The following is a 20,377-nucleotide window of genomic DNA, read 5'->3' as shown; positions in this document are numbered from 1 at the left end:
CGATCTCCCCCTTTTTTCCAGTTACCTTCATAATTTCACTTCCCTTTACTTCCTGATTAGTTATAGTGTACTCTCCTCATTAAAACTCTCAATTCACTTGGCTTATTTAGGATAAAAACAAACTCTTCATAGCATGTGTACAAAACACAACCACACCCTACATATGAAGTCAACTTTTTCAGTGTTAACTGAGGCACCACAGAGCAGTTAGTTAAGAGCAGTCTCTGGATTAAGCATGCCTGGGTTCTAGTCTCATATCTGTCACTTACTTAGCTATGTGAATTTGACTAAGTTATTTAACTTACCTGTGTCTTACTTTTTTTAATCAGTTAAATGACTTGTTATAAGGCTTAAGTAAATAAACTTCGGCACTGTTCCACCTGAACCTGGGATAGAAATAGAGTATCTTTACCAAATTGCATATAATTTCCTGAATATTCTGTGTTATTTGATAGCTTTGTTCCTCTGTATCCTCTCACCCTCAGCTATGATGTCCTCATAATCCTTTAAAACTAGTTAACATTACCCTTCTATGAAGCTTTCTATAACCATCCTGATACCCCCAGATAAATTTTATGTCTCATAAAATAGCTATCTTTTTGCCAGCAGTGTCTCTCACTGATTTGTTTATGTGCTTATTCCCAGTACTAGACTGGGTTCTTATCAACATGGACGGGTCTAGATGAATTTTTATCATAATAGATAATCAGCAAACAATTGTTAAGTGAGACTTTGTATTGAAATTGTGAAATGTGACAACTAGAATGATTTAATTTTCTGGCTATTTTGTTACTCATCTTTTCCTTATTTTTCTTTGACCGATTACAAAAGAAATGTGGTTTAAAAAATATCTTCTAAAAGGTTATTCTGGGAAAAGATGAACCATTACTCTAGCTTATATAATTGAGGTAATAATTGCCACCTTTATATGCACACATGTTTATAAACAGTGTCTTTATCATCTTAATTCTCAAGGGTTAATTTCCAATTTACATAAGTAACTCATACAACTTAAGAAAAACAAACAATCCAATTAAAAAATGGGCAATGGAACTAAATAGGCACTTCTCCAAAGTGGGCTTTTAGAAGGCCAGGAAACATGAAAAATGCTTGAAATCACTAATCAACTGAGAGATACAAATTAAAATGCCAATGAGGTATCATCTTATACCTCTCAGAATGGCTATCAACAAATGACAAGTGCAGAGATGTGAGAAAAAATTCAAACTGATGCAGCCATTATGGAAAACAATACTGTGCATCCTCAAACAATTAAAAATGAAACTTCCATTTGACCCAGTGATCCCACTTCTAGGAATATATCCTAAGAAACCTAAAACACCAATTAGAAAGAATGTATGCACCCTTATGTAAATTGGAAATTAACCCTTTATCAGATGTATCATTGGCAAATATGTTCTCCCATGCAGTGGGCTCCCTTTTAATTTGGTTGATAGTTTCTTTTGCTGTTCAAAACCTTTTTATTTTGGTGTAGCCCCATTTGTTTATTTTGTCCTTAGTTTTCTCTGCCGTAGGAGATGTATCAACAAACATCTTGCTATGAGAGATGTCCCTTCCTCTTGGATTTTTTTGGGATAATTTGAGTATAGTTTAGTCCTTCTTTGAATGTTTGGTAAAACTCCCCTGTGAAGCCATAGGAATGCCTCCCCTGGGTTTGCTGTGAGTTTATTATTATTATTATTATTATTATTATTATTATTGCTTCTATTTCAGTAGTAGTTATCGGCATATTCAGGTTTTCAGATTGAGGTTTGAAAGATTGTATTTTTTTTAGGACTATGTATGTCCATTTTGTCCCGGTTGTCCAGCTTGTTGAAATGTACTTGTTCATAGTATTTTTCTCTGATCCTTTGTATTTATGTGGTAGTAGTTATTATTATACTTCAACCTGTTTTATTTCTGATTGTATTTATCTGGGTCCTCTCTCTTTTTTTCTTGATGAGTTTGGCTAAAGGTTTATTGATCTTATTTATCTTTTCAAAGAAACTACTCTTAGTTTTAATCATCTTTTTTATTTATTTTTAGTCTCTATGTTATTGGTTTAGTATCATCTTTATTATTTTCTTGTTGTTTTTCTGGGCTTTTCTTTTTGTTCTCTATCTAGTTCTTTTTAAGTTGTAGAGTTAAATAGTTTAGTATTAATTTTTCTTTTCTTTTTTTTCTTTTTTTTTTTTTTTAAGGTAGACTATAGTGCTATGAATTTCCCTCCCAGGACTATGTTCACTGTGTCCCATAGATTTTGGGTAGTTGTGTGTTCATTTTCATTTGTTTCCAGAAGGTTTTTTATTTTATCTTTGATCTCTTTGATAACCCATTCCTTGTTTGTTGTACTATTTAGTCTCCATGTGTTTGAATGTTTTTGAGTGTTTTTATTGTAGTTGATTTCTAATTTCATTGTGATCCAAAAAGATGCTTAATATGTTTTCAATCTTCTTGAACTTATATAGAGATTTAGCTTGTGTCCTAGCATGTGGTTATTCTTTGAGAATGACTGTGTGCACTTGAGAAGAATGTATATTCTATGGCTTTGAGGTGAAATGTTCTGAAAATGTCAGTTAATTCCATCTGGTCTAGTGTGTTGTTTAGGATCGCTATTTCCTTGTTAATTTTGTGTCTGGAAGATTTGTCCAATGATGTCAATGGGATGTTAAAGTTCCCTTGTATGATTTTGTTGCTCTCAATCTCCCTTAAAATCTTCAAGGAGTTTTTTCATATATTTGGGTGCTCCTGTATTGGGTGTATATATGTATATCGAAGCCTTAGGTGAATAGCTACAATTGAAATCTCTTGTGCTCTGCATTAAAAATAAACAAACAAAAAAACCACAAACACAACCACAACAAGACAAAACAAAACTGCGGCCTTCTCTCTGACTGGCTGTGGTCTACCTCTACAGGCTCCATACTCTGCTATGACCAGCAGTCCTGCCACTTTTCATGGCTGGTTGTTACATGTGTCATTGGTCTCAGCTCTGGTGCCCTAGGCTGTGGAGCCCAGCCTGGGTTCAAGCCTCAGACCTTCCTGTAGTTGGTAGCTCCTGCCTCACTCTAGGCCAGCCATCCCTGGGAGCTGGATCAGCTCCTCTTGAGATCTCACCCTTCCAACTGGTCTCCAGGTGTTTTCTGTCATTCCTTCATGTAAGTCTCCTTCTCAGTTGGATCTCAGTTGTATGTTCCCCACTTTAGTTTTATTTCCTGTCTGGCCCTGGGAGGAGGTGTAATAAGAAAGGTCTGCCTATTCAGCTACCATTTTTTCTTTTTCTCGCTTATTGCTTCTTAAGATCAAATGTTCTTTCACTTCTTGGCTTAACCTGCTTACCTGGGCTAATACTTGTTCTCTATACTCTTACTCTTCATTTACACAAATTAGAAGGCTAATCTGGACTTTTTCTGAGGATCTGCCCCACTCTAGTTAGTATAATGAAAAAGGAGGAAAGCAGATTGAAAATGAGGAAATAAAACTGCCTCTTTTTACAGACAACATATAGTTATCTATAATATATTTTGTATGTATGTAGATATTAAAGTTGTCTATGGAAAGTTACTAGAGCTAATGGGTGAGTTCAGTATGACCATGGGATGAAAGGTCAGTATACATAAATCACTTCCACCTCTGTATACTAGTGATAAATTTGAAACTAAAAAAATTTTGAAGTCCCATTTATAGTAGCACCAAAAATTTAAAGTATTTAGGCATATACCTAACAAAGTATGAACAAAATTTATATATTGAAATATATAAAACATTGATAAGAGAAATGAAACCAAAGATGTAAATAAATGGAGAGATAAACAATATGCATGGGAAAAAGACTATATTTTTACAATATCAAGTTGCCACAAATTCAACACAATCCCAATCAAAGTTATAGCAGGCTGAGCACATTTTATCTCAAATGTTAAAAATAAACCAACTGCTGGTGTGTTTTTTTGTTTGTTTGTTTGTTTGTTTTTTAAAATAGAAACTGCCTACTGTGGAGTTTGCTCCTTTGTGATACAGGGAGTTCCTTTTCATTTGAAACTTTCAGAGATTAGTAAGATACCCCTTTCAAAGATGTTGTGTGGGAAATTATAGCATTAGATGGGAAGTTGGATTAGAATTCAGTGGTTCTCAACCTTTCTAATGCAGAGATCCTTTAATACAGTTCCTCATGTTGTGGTGACCACCAATCATAAAATTATTTTTGTTGCTACTTCATAACTGTAATTTTGCTACTGTTATGAATCATAATGTAAATATCTGTGTTTTCTGATGGTCTTAGGCTCTAAAGCAGCGGTTCTCAATTTGTGGGTCATGACCCACTGGTTAAGAAGCATTGCTGTAGAGCCTAAGACCATTGGGTAAATGGTCTTAAGACCAACAAAAATAATTTTATGATTCCCACAGGTTGAGAACCACTAGCAGGGTCACCTAAGATCATCAGAAAACATGTTGAGAACTGCTAGCAGGGTTGCCTAAGACCATTGGAAAACACAGATATTTACATTAAGATTCAAAACGGTAGCAAAATTACAGTTATGAAGTAGTAATGAATAGGTTCTCGGCATTAGAAAGGTTGAGAGCCACTGGATTAGAATATCTATTTTTACCCTTCCGGCTCAAAATGTTAATGAATGTTATTCGTAAGTGTGTGATTACAACTTTGGGGTAAGGTGAAATGGAGTTAGAGAGTTACTACAATATATAGGCTCTTTCTAATATACTTAACTTTCCCCAAAGATCCTATCACTCTTCCTCCCATCCTTAAGAACCATTTCTTCATGTTAGGAGTATGTTGTGTAAATGAACTGTTTTAAGGTCTATGTCAAATTTATATTACTTTTTTGGGGGGTTGGGGGAAGATACACATTAAGTGACTGAAAAGAAAAATAATGTCAGTTTTCTCAATTCTTTTTGAATTTTAATTATGGCCCTTCCAAAAAATGGTATAAATCTTAGGGAATAGCCTTTAATATTTATTTTTAGTTTAGAACATTCATATTATCAATTTCTTCAATATAATCAACTTATTATGTATTTCTCAACAAGGAAATTCAGAAATTATCTTTAAAATTATTCTTCTAGTTACACCAGAATGTCAATTTTTAAAGATACTATGTTCCTGATATATATTTTAAAAAATATATTAGATTTTTATAATAATATGTGAAAACTTCAAATAAGTAAAACACCTGTGAATTCTGGGATTAAAAAAAAAAAACTGCTTGAAATATGTATAGCTAATTTTATTTTCATTAATATCTTCATTTTCTTTCTATTTTAAAGCCCAACCTGAATTCCTGAAGCAGCCTACTAATATATATGCTCATGAATCTATGGATATTGTATTTGAATGTGAAGTGACTGGGAAACCAACTCCAACTGTGAAGTGGGTCAAGAATGGGGATATGGTTATCCCAAGTGATTACTTTAAGATTGTAGTAAGTACTTTTTAAAAGAAGTACTCTGAAACCTTTAAATGTCTTTGTAATTATTAAGAGACTTGATATCTTATATACACCAGTTTATATAATGTCAACAAAGATAGAAAAATTAAACACAAAATATAATCTCTTCATTGGATGATGGGAAAGCTGAGCCCAGAAATATTTTGGTAGCTTATATATGATCACATAGCAAATAGTACTAGATGTAGTATTCCTGCTAAACATTTTAGCACTGTTAAACACAGTTGCCAGCATTTTCTGGGTAATGATTATGTGTGTGCTCATGCGTGTGTGCAAGCACATGTGTGCATGCACATGCACCAATTGTCTTCATATCTCTCAAGGAGCAGAAATCTGTCTTTCATATGCTGATGCTCAGGCCCTTCAAAATAAGTATGATCCAGTGTTGGACAGTTGTTGTGACAATATATGTGAAGATTTTTTTAGAAAGTAAATGCAAAAGTAAATAATTAGTGTTAAATATATTTAAGAATATCAGCCATTACTTCTTTTTACTTTTTATTAAATACATCCTATCTAATAAAAGAGTAATATGCAAATTGACCATCACAACAAGACACAAGATGGCCGCCCCCATGTGGACACAAGAAGGCTGCCACAAGATGGCCTGCAGAGGAGGGCAGTTGTGGGCAGTTGGAGATGACCAGACTAGCAGAAGAGGGCAGTTGAAGGGGACTCAGGCCTGCAGGGGAGGGCAGTTTGGGGGACCCAGGCCAGCAGGGGAGGACAGTTGGGGAGGGGCACTCAGACCTGCAGGGGAGGACAGTTGCAGGGGATCAGGCAGTTGGGTGTACAAGGTCTGCAGGGGAGGGCAGTTAGTGGTGACCAGGCCAGTAGGGAAGAGCAGTTGGGGTCCACCGGGCCTGCAGGGAAGGATAGTTGGAGGTGACCAGACTGGTAGGGAAGGGCAGTTAGGGTGTCCAGGCCGGCAGGGGAGGGAAGTTAGGGGCTATTGGGCCAGCCAGTTAGGTGTTGGAATGATTAGGCTGGCAGTAGAATGATTAGGGGGTGATCAGGCTAGCAGGTAGAACTGGTTAGAGGCAATCAGGCAGAGAGCAAGTGAGCTGTTGGGAGCCAGCAGTCCTGGATTGTTAGAGGGATGTCCAACCGCCCGTTTAGGCCTAATCCCAGTGGGTTTGACATCCCTCAAGGGGTCCCAGATTGGAGAGGGTGCAGGCTGGGCTGAGGGATTTCGTGCACCTGGCCTCTAGTTTTTAATAAAGATTGTCTCATTATTATTTAACATCCTAGTAATCAAATTTTCTAGGTTTTAGTAGCAAAGATTGATGACATATTTTTAAATACATGACATTCATAGAAATAATCAGAAGTAATTATGGTTGTTAAAGACTTACTGTCATAAGTAATTCATAATATTTAAATGTAACCAAAAAGCAAGGTTTATGGTTAAAGTAGCATTTTTTACTATCAATAACAGTAACAGTAGTTGATATCCATGTAAGTGTGGGTAGTTTTCTTTATAGTTTAAGGAAAGCTTCATGTATATGCATCTTGATTTAACTTAGTATAGTCTAATCTATTAGAGCTAATAATAATAAAAATAATATTTAAAAAAGGCCTTGAAGTCATAAATTTAGATTTTTACTATGGTCACATGGTACTGCATGCCAGATATTTTTCCAAGCAAAGATGTAAGTTTGCAAACATTGTGAGTACAACTTTGCATGAGTATTAAATTCTTAATTGTTAATGACAGTGTTTCCTGTTTTAATCAGTTTAAGTTAGTACCTTGTCAATAAAATTGAGTTAACATATGCATCAGTGGATAATATTTAGTACCTAAATCAGGCAATTTTACTTTTTTTTTTCTTCCCAAAAAAAAGCATATACATGGGATTTTGGACTGTTTATCAATTGAATCATAAAATTGTATATGTTTTTCTTCTTCAGAAGGAACATAATCTGCAAGTTTTGGGTCTGGTGAAGTCAGACGAAGGATTCTATCAATGCATTGCTGAGAATGATGTTGGAAATGCACAAGCTGGGGCCCAACTGATAATCCTTGAACATGGTAAGAGGGACTGAAATAATAAGTGGGAAGAGGAAGACTATATATTTGAGGAACTAGAACCTATCACTTGAGGATACCTAATGATTAATGACCTATTTGTAAAGGGCAACATATGGCATAAACAAAAGGAAAAATAGCTGTCTAAATAATTTCTGTTGTTTAAAAACACAATTTTAGCTAATATTGAGAAGAAATTGGTGTTAAAAAAGGAAAACTGAATACATTCTTACAAAAACGAATGTTCTTCAAAATTCAATCATTTTAATCTCACAAATATATTTCTATCCTATTAAAATAGAAAACTAAAAGCAATATTAATTTTGCATTGAATTTTTCCAAAATAAAATTAACTTGCCTTTTGTGATTATCACAAAAAATACTTTTTTATAAATTTAGACAACATTGATAAATAAAAAGGTAGGAACCTCACCCTATTTCATTCAGGGTCAATTCTGGGGAAATAACACAGAAATTTCAAACACTAAGAAGTATTAAATATTCTTAAATATAAAAAAAAGTATTAACTCTTAACAGAAAATTGGAGTAACAAGGGGTTGGCTAGAAAGAAGTGAAGAGAACTTTAACAAATATAAGAATGGCAGATAGAAGGAGCAACTACAACCCCTAGGTCTGAGAGAGAGTTCAGGAAGATTATCCTTTGGGGCTGAGATTTAGACCATGTTGGAGAGGGTGTGGCCATGGTTCCCTGGATGACAGAGAAGTGGCTGTGCTGTCTTGCTTGCAGTGGAAATTGTTCAAAACTTACTGACTTGTGTGCTGGGGTGTCTATGTGCAGAGGCAATACCTCATATTCTGCTACAAAACCATCTGAAGGTTGGGGTGTTGTTGGAAATAGCCTCCAGCACCTGTACTGTTAAAGTGTAACTCTTGTGTCAGTTGGCAAAGGAAAAACATTTAAAGGAGCAACTTTATTTTTGCAGAGCAGGCAGTATGATATGAATTTGAAGCTGAGAGGCAATAAACTGCTAACTGTCACATGCTCCAAATCCTGTCACTTAGGAATATTGTAGGTGAATACATCCTATATAATAAAAGGCTAATATGCAAATTGTCCCCTCGAATGGGAGTTTGATAGAGGGCAGGCTGGCGGCCTATTGCCCCAGTCCCGTTCCCAGTAGGCCCCAATTGGGGCCAGCCAGATCGATTCCACCCGTGCATGAATTCATGCACCGGGCTTCTAGTGGATTATAACCTGCTTTTTTGCAGCAGTATGCTATGGCGTCTTTACATGTAAATAGAGATTTGTGCCAAAATTTTCATTGCTTAATAGTGTATATACACTTTGTTTTATATAAAAGACTAGAGGCATGGTGTATGAAATTCATGAATGGGGGAGGGAGGGTTGTCCCTTAAACCGGCCTACACCCTCTCCAATCTGGGACCCCTTGGACATCCCTCTCACAATATGGGACTTCTGGCTTCTAACTGCTCACCTTCCTGCCTGCCTGATCACCCCTAACCACCTCTGCCTGCCTGCCTGATTGCCTGATCACCCCTAACCACCTCTGCTTCTGCCTGCCAGCCTAATTGCCCTCTAACCGCTTCCCTGCTGGCATGATTGCCCCCAACTGCCCTCCCCTGCCTGCCTAACTGCCCCCTAACTGCTTGCTCCCCTGCCAGTCTGATTGCCCCTAACCACCTCTGACTTGGGCCCTCGCTCCCAACCCCCACCATGGCTTTGTCCAGAAGGTGTCTGGTTGACCCAGTCTAATTAGCATATTACCCTTTTATTAGTATAGATTCCCTGTTGCTTAGCATTTAAACTATTTTTCCTATTTTTAACAATTATGAACAGTGCTATGCTGAATTTCTTTATATGACTTTCTCATACTGAATTACTAGAAGTTGAGTTATTGGATAGCAGTTCTGTGTTAAGTTGATAAGGATACCCATTGGGTCTGTTATTTATTTTAGCAAGAAAAGCATTTTCCATTTTTTGCATTTCTTTAGAATGCATAAAAAAGATGCCATATTAGACATCTGCTCTAGTTTCTGAGTCAAGTGAGTTCAGGTTCCACTGTGGTTCCTGCCACATAGCCTAGCCAGAAAAAACTAATTGACAAAAATGGTACCTGCTAATGGTTTTCACTAAAATAGCATATAAGATTCTTACATGCTACTAGGGGCCCAGTGCACGAATTTGTGCACCTTGAGAGGACCTATGGGCTGCAAGGCTGCAGTAGGCACAGGGATGGGTCTTGGCCCATCCTTTGCACTGCCACCTGGCTCCTCCTGCCACGGCTTCTGGTTCCTTGTCTGCCAGCAGCCCCACTCCCGCCACTGTTCCCACACACTGATGGCGTCGGCCCCATTTGCATCCTCTGAAGGTGCAGAGTGATTGGGGCCAGTGCCAGCAGTTTGTGTGAGTGTCTGCTGCTGCCCTGATCTTCCCTCAGAAGTTGTGGGGGGAAGGGGGAGTGAAGAAGCCCTCATTGGTGATCAGGGCCAGCAGTCACCACTCGCACTCACTGATGTTGCCGAGTGATTTAGACCAGTGCTGGGCACTGGCAGTGGGTGCCAGTAACAGCTTTGGCACAGGCTGCAGGTGCAAGAGGCGGTTGATAGCCCTGATCTTCTTTCAGGAGCCAGGAGAGGTGGAGAAGCCTTAAGGAGTAATTGGGGTCGGCAGCTGCCGCTTGTACCCACTGATGGTGCCGAGCAATGGCAATGGGTGTGAGTGGTGGCTTCAGCGTCAGTAGTGGGTGTAGGTCCAGTACCAATAGCAGATGTGAGCACTGGGCGGGACCACGGTGTGTGCCAGAGCAAAGAATTTTCAGTAACTGCTAGAGGTTTGCCCAGATGACAGCAACCAGCACCCCACCTTGGTCTGGCATCCCCTCTCACCTGCTCCACCACCCTGCCACGGCTGACGCCCGCCATGCTCCATGCACAATCCCTGGTGGTCAGTGCATGTTCAGTGGTTCAGGTTATTCTGCCATTTGGTCTATTTCATATTAGCCTTTTATTATATAGGATTTTTTGAAAATGTATTTGATAGTACTTTTATAAAAAGACATTAACTATACTGCTCTTTTTCTTTATTTGTCTTTCTTTCCATATTCATTGGAAATGACTTAGTAAAAGCCATGTTGCCTTCATATTTTGGCAAAATGCCTGAATATGATTACCAATTAAGGCACTAACAAAACTAATCAGGTAGATAGCCTTATTTCTTTTAAAGTGTCAGTGTTTTTTTTAGTAAACTTTGTGACTTTCTTGGGATTATTTACTTGGAGCTAAATAAAGGCATTTTAGCATATTTGTGTTTGGGATTACCATTGTAGATTTAACTTTAATAATAAAAATGGTTTGCTATGCTAAGAGTTCCTAAACTAATCCTCTGAAAATGCTCAAATGTCATAATAACTATAGTTGTAGCATGTGTTTTTCCCTTCTTGAGATGTTTGAAAAAACAGTGCTTTGTGGGCTGGTGAAATTTTTTAGTGCCTTGTCAGGGATGCATTAAGGATACGTAGGTTATGGGAAAGAAAGTGTCATTTTATTAATTTTGCTATTTTAATTTAAAAGATAAATAATTATGTAGGAAAGCTCAAAGAGAAAATAGAGGATCTGATCTCTGCCTTTCTAGAGAGAGAGAGGTGTAAGAGATATGTATGATAATAAGTGTTATTTTTCTAATATACATAAAGCAGTGTACAACTGAATACTCTCTGTGTGATCAGGGAAGTTTTTTTCATGGAAAGTGTCCCTCCCTTCAATGATAACATTTCCAGATGCTAAAAGGAGTACCTGTTTCTGTAGGAAGGTGGCCTATAAAGGCAGAATAGGATCAGATTACTCATGGCCTTGATTTTAAACATCAAAGCATCTGGCAGGTGTGACTCAATGATTGAGTGTTGACCTATAAATCAGGAGGTCATGGTTCGATTCCTGGTCAGGGAATATGCCTGGATTGTGGGCTTGATCTCCAGTGTGGGCTGTGCAGAAGCAGGTGATCAGTGATTCTCATCATTGCCTTTTCTATCTCTTCCTCTCTGAAAAACAAACAAACAAACAAACAAATAAACATCAAAGCAATACTATAGTAAGGCAGTCTGATGATAAAGTCAGGTCTAACTAGAAAACCAAGTTCAAGAGGCTGGTTGAAGGAATATTGTTTTATGTAAGAGACCATTGAAAGATGATAAGTATTTATATTAGAGAAATAGAAAAAAGTATCCTAATAAAGATATGTTAGTGATTTATTAATTCAGACTTTATCAACTGTGATTGGATATTAAACATCATTGTAGAAAAATCAGAAATCTTCTAAACTTTTATCTGGGTGATGCCTTTACAAAGAAAAAAAGGAGGTGAGTCAAAGTGGAAGGGGACTTATGCTTGTCCTCAGAATGTAAAAAATGTGCACAGAACTTTTCACTCTCGCTTACAATAAAAAAGGTGGGTGATTTACAAAGTCATAATTTCTCTGAGTTCATTGGAGAACTGAGCTTGCAAAGCAACCAAATACATTAACCTAAAGTTCAAAGAATTGTCAACCCTCTACCCCAAAGAATGGGCCATGAATTGTTTTGTCTTTGGCAGGGCAGGAGAAAAATAGATGGCTGCAATAAAAGTAGATAAGAAGAAATCAGCTGAAATTTTAACTGATCGTTAAAGACTATGTGTGGACTAATTTGGAATATCTTGGGGCTTCTGATAAAAATGGAGTTCACACTTGCTTTCAAATACATTTCCTTGGGGCTAAACAGGATATTTACTATTGAGATTGGTACAAGGGGGAGACTCAGGGACTCAGTCATGTAGAGATTAAGGAGGTGATCTGTGGCTGGTGGAATAGAGGCACAAAGTCCCTCCCATTTGCTCAGACTCCTTTAAGCCTCAAAAAATGAGCGATGGGCAGAAAACCTTATTTGATACATTTCTGGAGGGACATTAGAAGCAAAAATCCTTCTTCAGTGTGGAGGAACCCTCTGGTTCCCAGGACACAGCCAAAGATGCATTGCTACTATAGAAAGGAAGACCTTTTACTCTGAACAAGATGCAGAAAACTGTTTTGGACCCCTCTATCCTACAACAGTACCTAGGGAGAGGTGTTTTACTAGTGGAGGAAGAATAGGGAGGGTAGCACTGAAAATCAACACAAATACAAAGTAGATTTTGGCTGCCATAAGAAGGAGAGCTGCATGGCCTACCCAATATTGACATTAGAACAGGACAACTGAAAATCCCATCTGTGTAGTCTTGATATGTAAAATTACTTACTGATCTCGATCCTCCCATCCCTCAGTTGATGGACAGACATAAACCCCACCTGCGGCCAGACATTCCTGAGCTCTGAACCACCAATCAGCACCTGCCAAGTACCCTAAGTCCCGCCCTCTATCCTTAAAGGTGCCTGTAAGCCCCTCTGTCACTCTCTTCCTCTCCTCTCCATAGAAGCAGCAGCAGGGGTACCCTTCCCTCCAATAAAGCCTGTGTGTCCTGCCATCCCGGTCTCCAGACTACCTTCTTTATTTAATCTATCACTTACTGAGTTAAGCAACTTCCCATGTCACATATTTGAAGAGTAAGCCTCTCCTTGTTTTTAATCAAACTCAAACATCCTCACTCACCTGCATTGCAGGTATGTCGTCAAAGGCTTTAATGAAATCCTCTTCATCAACAGCACCAGCTCCTTCTTTTGGCGCTATAAAAAAAAAGTTATTTTAAAATGTAAATAATGTGCATTGGAAGAATCTAATTAAATACAATAACAGTTATATTTTGGTAGATTTGTAATCATTTCTTTAAAGCTAAGTAAAAATTTTAAGTGTTGTGATTACATAATACTTTACTCATTTAAAAATATTTTTATTGATTTTAGAGGAGAAGGAAGAGGGAGAGCTAGAAATATCAATGATGGGAATCATTGATCAGCTGCTTTCTGCACACTATTGAGGATTGAGCCTGCAACCTGGCATGTGCCCTGATTGGAAATCAAACCATGACCTCCTGGTTCATGAGTCAATATGCAACCAATTAAAATAAGTTCTAATGCAGAAAAGAAAAGAAAATCCCATCTGCTTCATCCATGTGCCACCACGAGGTGACAAACAAGGTTTCCTCTGCTGGTGGTATAGGTCAAGAACAGGGGGAGAGATCCTCTGTGATATAAGGATACAGGAATGGGTTAAAGCTGAGAGGAAAATTGAGGAAAAATCTCCAATTCAACTCTTACCTTAAGCACATGACAGTGGTAGTCTAGCAGTGGAAGAATTAGACCCTGGTGGTGTGCTGAAAGTAACTGACAACAGTAAAATCAATATCAGGCTCAATTCTGTCTAAATTGACTAAACCCCTCCACAATTGACAGAAGAATAGGCATGCTAATTTCCAAGTGTAAATAATAATCTCAAGTTGCTGTTGTTTTATATTCCAAGCTCAGCAGTCAATAAAAAGTTATTGAAGCAATGGCTCAGTTGGTTGGGTGTCATCTCATATATCGAAAAGTTGCCAGTTCAATTCCAGTTTAGGGCACATACCCAGGTTTTGGGTTCAATCCCAGGAGGCAACTGATGTTTCTCTCTCACATTGATGCTTCTTTCCCTCTCCCACTACTTCTGCCTCTCCCTTTCCCTTCCTCTATCTCTAAAAACAAAACAAACTGAAATATAGTGGCAACCATACTTTGGTAAAAACTGCTGTTTTATATTTTAACCCTTCTATTTTGGCTCTTGCACCTGATTAAACACGGGGGGGGGGGGGGGGGGGGGAGAGGGGGCGGGGAGAGAGACAGGACACACTATTTACCTTAGCTTTCAGGTGGAGACTTGGAGGCTAAGGCAATTTTCCCTTGCCTGGGACCAGGACCACAGGAGATTAATTCCTGCTAACTCAGTAACCTTCAGAGACAGAAACTGTAGATAACCTCTGAGCTCACTTCTGTGTTATTGGCTATCGCAATATAGGGCCACATTCCAATGTCCAGCAGGATGTGACTAGCAACGACCCTGCAGGCTGACCCCAGTCTTTAGAATGTAGTCTTTAGGATTGAGAATTTAGAACAAAGGAAAATTCCTGTGGTTTGAACCTTTAAAAGGGGCTGCCTACCCCTGAAACGGTGCAGTCATGTGGAGACCACCTGCGTGTGGTGCTCTTGTGGCTGTCCTGGCCAGATATTTCAATACATCTTTGCCTGCTTTTTAATTAATCATCAGCCTCTGGTGGTTTTATTTTGAACCCAGGGTTCGACCCCACAACACAAACCAAAAAATCAATGAAAAATTGTTAGAAACAGCAAGGGAAAACTGGCCCATTATTGAGATGATAAAGCAATCAATAGAACTAATTCAGGAGTCCAGATATTGTAACTATCATATAAGGATTTTAATTTTTTTAAAAACATTTTATTGGTATCTCACAGAGAGGAAGGGAGAGGGATAGAGAGTCAGAAACATCAATGAGAGAGAAAGATCTATCAGCTGCCTCCTGCACACCCCCCACCGGGGATGTGCAAACAAGGCACGTGCCCTTGACAGGAGTGGAACCTGGAACCCTTCAGTCCGCAGGCCGAGGATCCATCCACTGAGCCAAACCTGTTTTGGCTAGTCCCCAACATTCTATTTTTGCCCCTAACAATTGTTTTATTCTCATTAAAGATAGCACATTCTTACAGGGCTTGGAGTTGTATGCCTCTATGGAGTCAATGTTGGAATGCAGTCCACTATCATTCAATTACCTATTATCATGGAAAGATTAACAGTCCTCTTGCCTAAACAATGGAATCCCACTCCAGCTGGCATTGCTATTTCCCCAAACCTATAATATCCATCTGCATACCCATTCTTATTCTTTTTGCCTTCTTCCCCAGGTAATCTTTGTTCTGTCCAAGATAAGCAGCAGGGTTGTAGGTAGGGTGCAGAGCAGATTTTAATGAATGACCTGCTGCTCTCCCATACTGCTGTCCTTTTGGAATAAACACTCATTTATGATTCTAACCTGTCTCTGCTTAATTGGCAGCACAGACCCATTGGTTTTCCGGTTTCACAATCAAAATTAACAAAGCATGATTACTATTTCTTATAACTATAGCTAGTCCTCAGTATTCTATTTCTGCCCATAACAAGTTGACATGGAGTCAGTGACTGGCCTTATAGTTCCATTTGCTCAGTGGTCCCATTGCTTTTCCTTGGACTGGGTGTTCATGGAGGAGGAGGGCAGGGTCTGATGCACCCCTCAGGATCATCCACCCTCTGACCAGGCCCCGCTTTATCCGGGGAGACTGACAGCTGGAATACAGCTGGAATTCAGAAAGCACCCAGCCCAGACCAGGTTTCTCCCCTACTTTCTGGGTGGTGGGTGTTGAAGGCTGGCAGTTCCAGGATAAGGAGTGGGCCATCTTCCTCTGTGGGCCCCCAGGCCTGATTCATGTGCTACTGGCCAACACTCCTCTTGTTTCTCATTCCACTGCATACCTTTAGGCTGTGCCATTGACCCTGCAAGACCCCAAGTCTCTCTATTCTGCAGTCCCCTCCCCCCAATTTCTCTCTGTTCACTGCAGGGAAGTTGCTTCCCTTATTCCCAATGCCCCGCTATGACACCAATAAATAGACTTTGGTTGTTATTGGAGGAGTTAATCAAGAGGATGTGGCTGCTGGTTGACCCTCGAGCAGGACCACAGCAGTCAAAACTTCCTTACTTCGTCCCATGTTCTTGAAAAGTATGCTCTGCCTACCAACCCCACATGGGGAGCTGTTCCAAAAACACAGCTTTGTGTGTGTTGTACTGAGCTCAGCCTATCCATAACCAGTCCTGCGGTTGTTCTTACGATTGCAAGATGCCCTTCAGCAATCACCATCAAGAAACTTGATTGGAGCCTTCAGTCTGCAGTCCAACACTCTATCCAACACTCAAACCAGTCAGGGCTGAGAACACTTTTTTTGATGGGACTGTACCACTGCTCCCAGTTAAGTGGTCTATATAAACGTTTTAAGTTTCTGGCAGGCATATTCGAATATTTACTCCTTTTATGCTTCACCAAGACAATAAGTTCCTTTGCTTATTAACCTCTGCTTATCTATCTGGAATGATCTGCTCTTCGGTCTCTTCCTCTCCTCCTTGTAGGCAGCCAGTTTTCGAATCAATGCTTATTGAGTCAGTGAGGACAAGAAGTCATTAGATGCTCCCAGTACTGGGAGCAGGGGACAGACAGGCCAAGGCCCCAAAGGCAGGGCAGGGAGGATTCAGGTGAGTAGGAAGGGAGGGGGCCATTTCTCCAGTGAATATGTTGCATTTCCTCATGAAAATTTTTCATGGAGCTCAGTTTTCAAGATTTAGCTTCTGCACGGAGTTTGACCAGAGGTTCTGAGTTCAGAAAGAGCTGGATGTGAAGCCCAGCTCTGCCACTCGCTTTCTGGGTTTCATTTAGTTCCCTCTCCCATAAAATGGATGAATGGCAGGTTTCACTTGGGAGGTTTTGGTGGAAGTGCTGCATCAGCTCAGGGCCACCTCATCAGCCCTCGGTGTGTACTTGCAGAATAAACGTCTCTCAGGCCTGGTGTGTGGAAAGTTGTTACCCTCAAGATTCAGAAGAAACATTCATAGCCACATACTTCGGAGTTAAATGCAGGCTCTGTTAGTTGCTTGCTATGTGCACTTGAGCCTAGGATTTTAATTTTTTAATATACTTTTATTGATTTCAGAAAGGAAGGGAGGAAGGGAGGGAGAGAGGGAGAGAGAAGAGAGAGGAGAGAGAGAGAGAGAGAGAGAGAGAGAGAGAGAGAGAGAGAGAGAGAGATCGATCAGTGGTGAGAGAGAATCATTGTCTGCCTCCTGCATGCCCCACACTGGGAATCAAGCCCACAATCTGGGCATGTGCCCCTGACTAGAATCGAACCCAGGTCCCTTCAGCTCTCAGACTGATGCTGTATCCACTGAGCCAAACTAGCTAAGGCAGGAGTTTAATTATTAATAATAGTAGTACGTTAAAAGATTTAATGGATAAGATAGATAACTTGAGAAATTTAGCAGGAAGATGGAAACCATGAAGAGTTGGAAAATACTTGCATTTCTTCTTAAGGTGGGTGAAAGAAAGAGCTCTACAACCAATGGAAAAACAAAAAAAAACTATAAAAACATCAAAAAACATGATATCAGAAATGTAGCATTCTTTCAGGTTTTTAGTAGACTCAACAGAGCTAAAGAAGTAATCTATCAACTTGAAGATAATTCAATATAAAGTATTTAAACTGGAATAGAAATAGAAGGAGGGACAAACAAAGCATCTAATATGGGATCATATCAGATGGTATTAATATAAGTAAATTGGAGTCTCACAATAAGAGAATAAGAACAGAATAAATATTTAAGTAGATAATGGCCAAAAAATTTAAATAAAAAAAGGAGATAATATCACAAGTTCAAAAAGAAACTCAGACAACTTCAAGTAGGCTAAAAACAATAGCAATAATAGTAGTAATAGTAGTAATAGTAGTATTGGTACTAAAAGAAGGAAATACCTGTATACATCATTGCTAACGTACCAGAAACCAAACATAATGAGAAAATTTTGAAGGCAGCCAGAACTTTTAAACAGAAACAAATATAAAAAATTACATCAAACTTTTTGCCAGAAATGGTACAAGCAAAAAGACAATGGAGCAAAACTTAAAAGTCTAAAAAAGAAAAAAAGTCAACCCAAATGGTACACTCAGTAAAAATAACTTAAAAATGAAAGTGAGCCCAGGTCATGCTCAGTGGTTAAAGCGTCAGCCCACATATCAAATTGTCATGGGTTCAGTTCCCCAGCCCTGGTTGGGGCACATATGGGAGGCAACCAATCAATGTGTCTCTCTCACATCAATGTTTCTCTTTCTACCCCTCCTTCTCCTTCACCCTCTCTTTCTTCCACTCTCGAAAGAAAGAAAAAAAGAAAGAAAGAAAGAAAAATAGATATATCTTTTTGTGAGGATTAACCAAAAAAAAGAAAAGTGAAATAAAAACCTTTCAGAACAAAAGCTGAAAAAAATTCAACTGTGCTACAAGAAATATTAAAAGGAAGTTCTTTAGACAGAAATAGTTTGATAGCTAACAGAAACAGGGTTGGGGGTGGGTGTCATAAAGAAACAAAGCAGGCCAAAGAGTTTTCAAAACAAAAAAGTAAACTTAAAATTATTTTTTCTTATTTTATTTATTTAATTTTTAATTTTTAAAAAAATTTAATAAATTTTTATTGTTCAGATTATTACAATTGTTCCTCTTTTTTCCCTCCATAGCTCCACCAGGTTCCTACCCCACCCTCTGCCCTTTCCTCACCGCCAACTGTCTTAATCCATAGATGTACGATTTTTGTTCAGTCTCTTCCCGCATCCCCCACTCCCCTTTTCCCTGAGAATCATCAGTCCAGTCCCTTTCTATACCCCTGATTCTATTATATTCACCAGTTAATCCTGTTCATCAGATTTTTTAAATATATATTTTGATTTTTTTTTTTTTTTTTTTTTTTTTTTTTACAGAGAGGAAGGGAGAGAGATAGCTAGAAATGTCGATGAGAGAGAAACATCAACCAGCTGCCTCTTGCACCCCCCCCACTGGGGATGTACCCGCAACCAATGTACATGCCCCTGATCGGAATCGAACCTGGGACCCTTCAGTCCGCAGACCGACACTCTACCACTGAGCCAAATCGGTTTCGGCTGTTCATCAGATTTTCTATTCCCTTGATTTTTAGATTCACTTGTTGATAGTTATGTATTTGTTGTTCATAATTTTTATCTTTATCTTCTTCTTACTCTTCTTAAAGAATACCTTTCAACATTTCATATAATTCTGGTTTGGCGGTGATGAACTTCTTTAGCTTTTATTTATTTGTGAAGCTCTTTATCTGGCCTTCAATTCTGAATGATAGCTTTGCTGGGTAGAGTAATCTTGGTTGTAGGTTCTTGCTATTCATCACTTTGAATATTTATTGCCATTCCCATCTGGCCTGCATAATTTCTGTTGAGAAATCAGCTGACAATCGTATGGGTGCTCCCTTATAGGTAACTAATTGCTTTCTCTTGCTGCTTTTAATATTTTCTCTTCGTCTTTTGCTCTTGGGATTTTAATTATGATGTGTCTTGGTGTGGCCCTCTTTGTATTCCTTTTGTTTGGGGTTCTGTGTGCTTCCTGGACTTGTAAGTCTAATTCTTTAACCAGGTAGGGGAAGTTTTCTGTCACTGTTTCTTCAAATAGGTTTTCAGTATCTTGTATTCTCTCTTCTTCTGGGCTCCCCATAATTCTGATGTTGGTATGCTTGAAGTTGTCCCAGAGACTTCTTACACTATCTTCAACTTTCTGGATTCTCTTGTTTTCTTGCCTCTGCAGAGTAGTGTCCTTTGCCTCTTTGTATTCTAATTCTTTGACTTGATTCTTGCAATCTTCTGGTCTGTGCTTAGGACACTGTATATTTTTTATTTCAGTCAGTGTATGCTTAATTTCTAGTTGATCCCTATTCATATCCTCATAGGTCTCACTTAATTTATAAGTCTTTTCTAGGAAATTCTTGAAAAAACCTTATAACTGTGGTTTTTGAACTCTATATGCCTTCTTTTGTTTTCCTCCATTTTCTTCATTTATAGCCTGCCTCTTTGTCTCTGCATTTTAGCTGCTTCCCTGAGTTGATGGAGTAGCTTTGTGTGCTAGGTGTCCCAGCAGGGCCCAGTAGCTCAGCCTCCCCAATTACCTGAATTGGACAGACTTGGTGCAGCCTTTTGTGGGCTGTGTGTGCAGTCTTGTTATAGTTAAGCCTTGCTTGTTGTTGGTATCACTGGGGAGAGTTGATCTCCAAGCCAATTGGCTGTGAGGATCACCAGTGTCTCAGCTAGGAGGGCTTCTGTGCTCAGCTTGAATGGGGCGGAGTCTCAAGGTGGTGCAG

General features: G+C 38.9%; 1 protein-coding gene across 10 annotated transcripts in view; it reads left to right on the top strand.

Moving 5' to 3' along the window:
• NEO1 (neogenin 1) overlaps positions 1 to 20,377 on the top strand; it is a 339,481-nt gene that overhangs the window by 140,191 nt on the left and 178,913 nt on the right. For all 10 annotated transcript variants that reach the window (XM_036456552.2, XM_045587162.1, XM_036456618.2 and 7 more), the window contains 2 exons: positions 5,287 to 5,441; positions 7,380 to 7,500. In XM_036456552.2, coding sequence (XP_036312445.1) covers positions 5,287 to 5,441; positions 7,380 to 7,500 — 276 coding nt within the window. The remainder of the gene's footprint in view (positions 1 to 5,286; positions 5,442 to 7,379; positions 7,501 to 20,377) is intronic.

The sequence above is a fragment of the Pipistrellus kuhlii genome, unplaced genomic scaffold (assembly GCF_014108245.1).
Source record: "Pipistrellus kuhlii isolate mPipKuh1 unplaced genomic scaffold, mPipKuh1.p scaffold_m20_p_1, whole genome shotgun sequence".
Taxonomy (NCBI): Eukaryota; Metazoa; Chordata; class Mammalia; order Chiroptera; family Vespertilionidae; genus Pipistrellus; species Pipistrellus kuhlii.
Note: the sequence above shows the minus strand (reverse complement) of the source record. Positions and strands in the feature narration are given on the sequence as shown.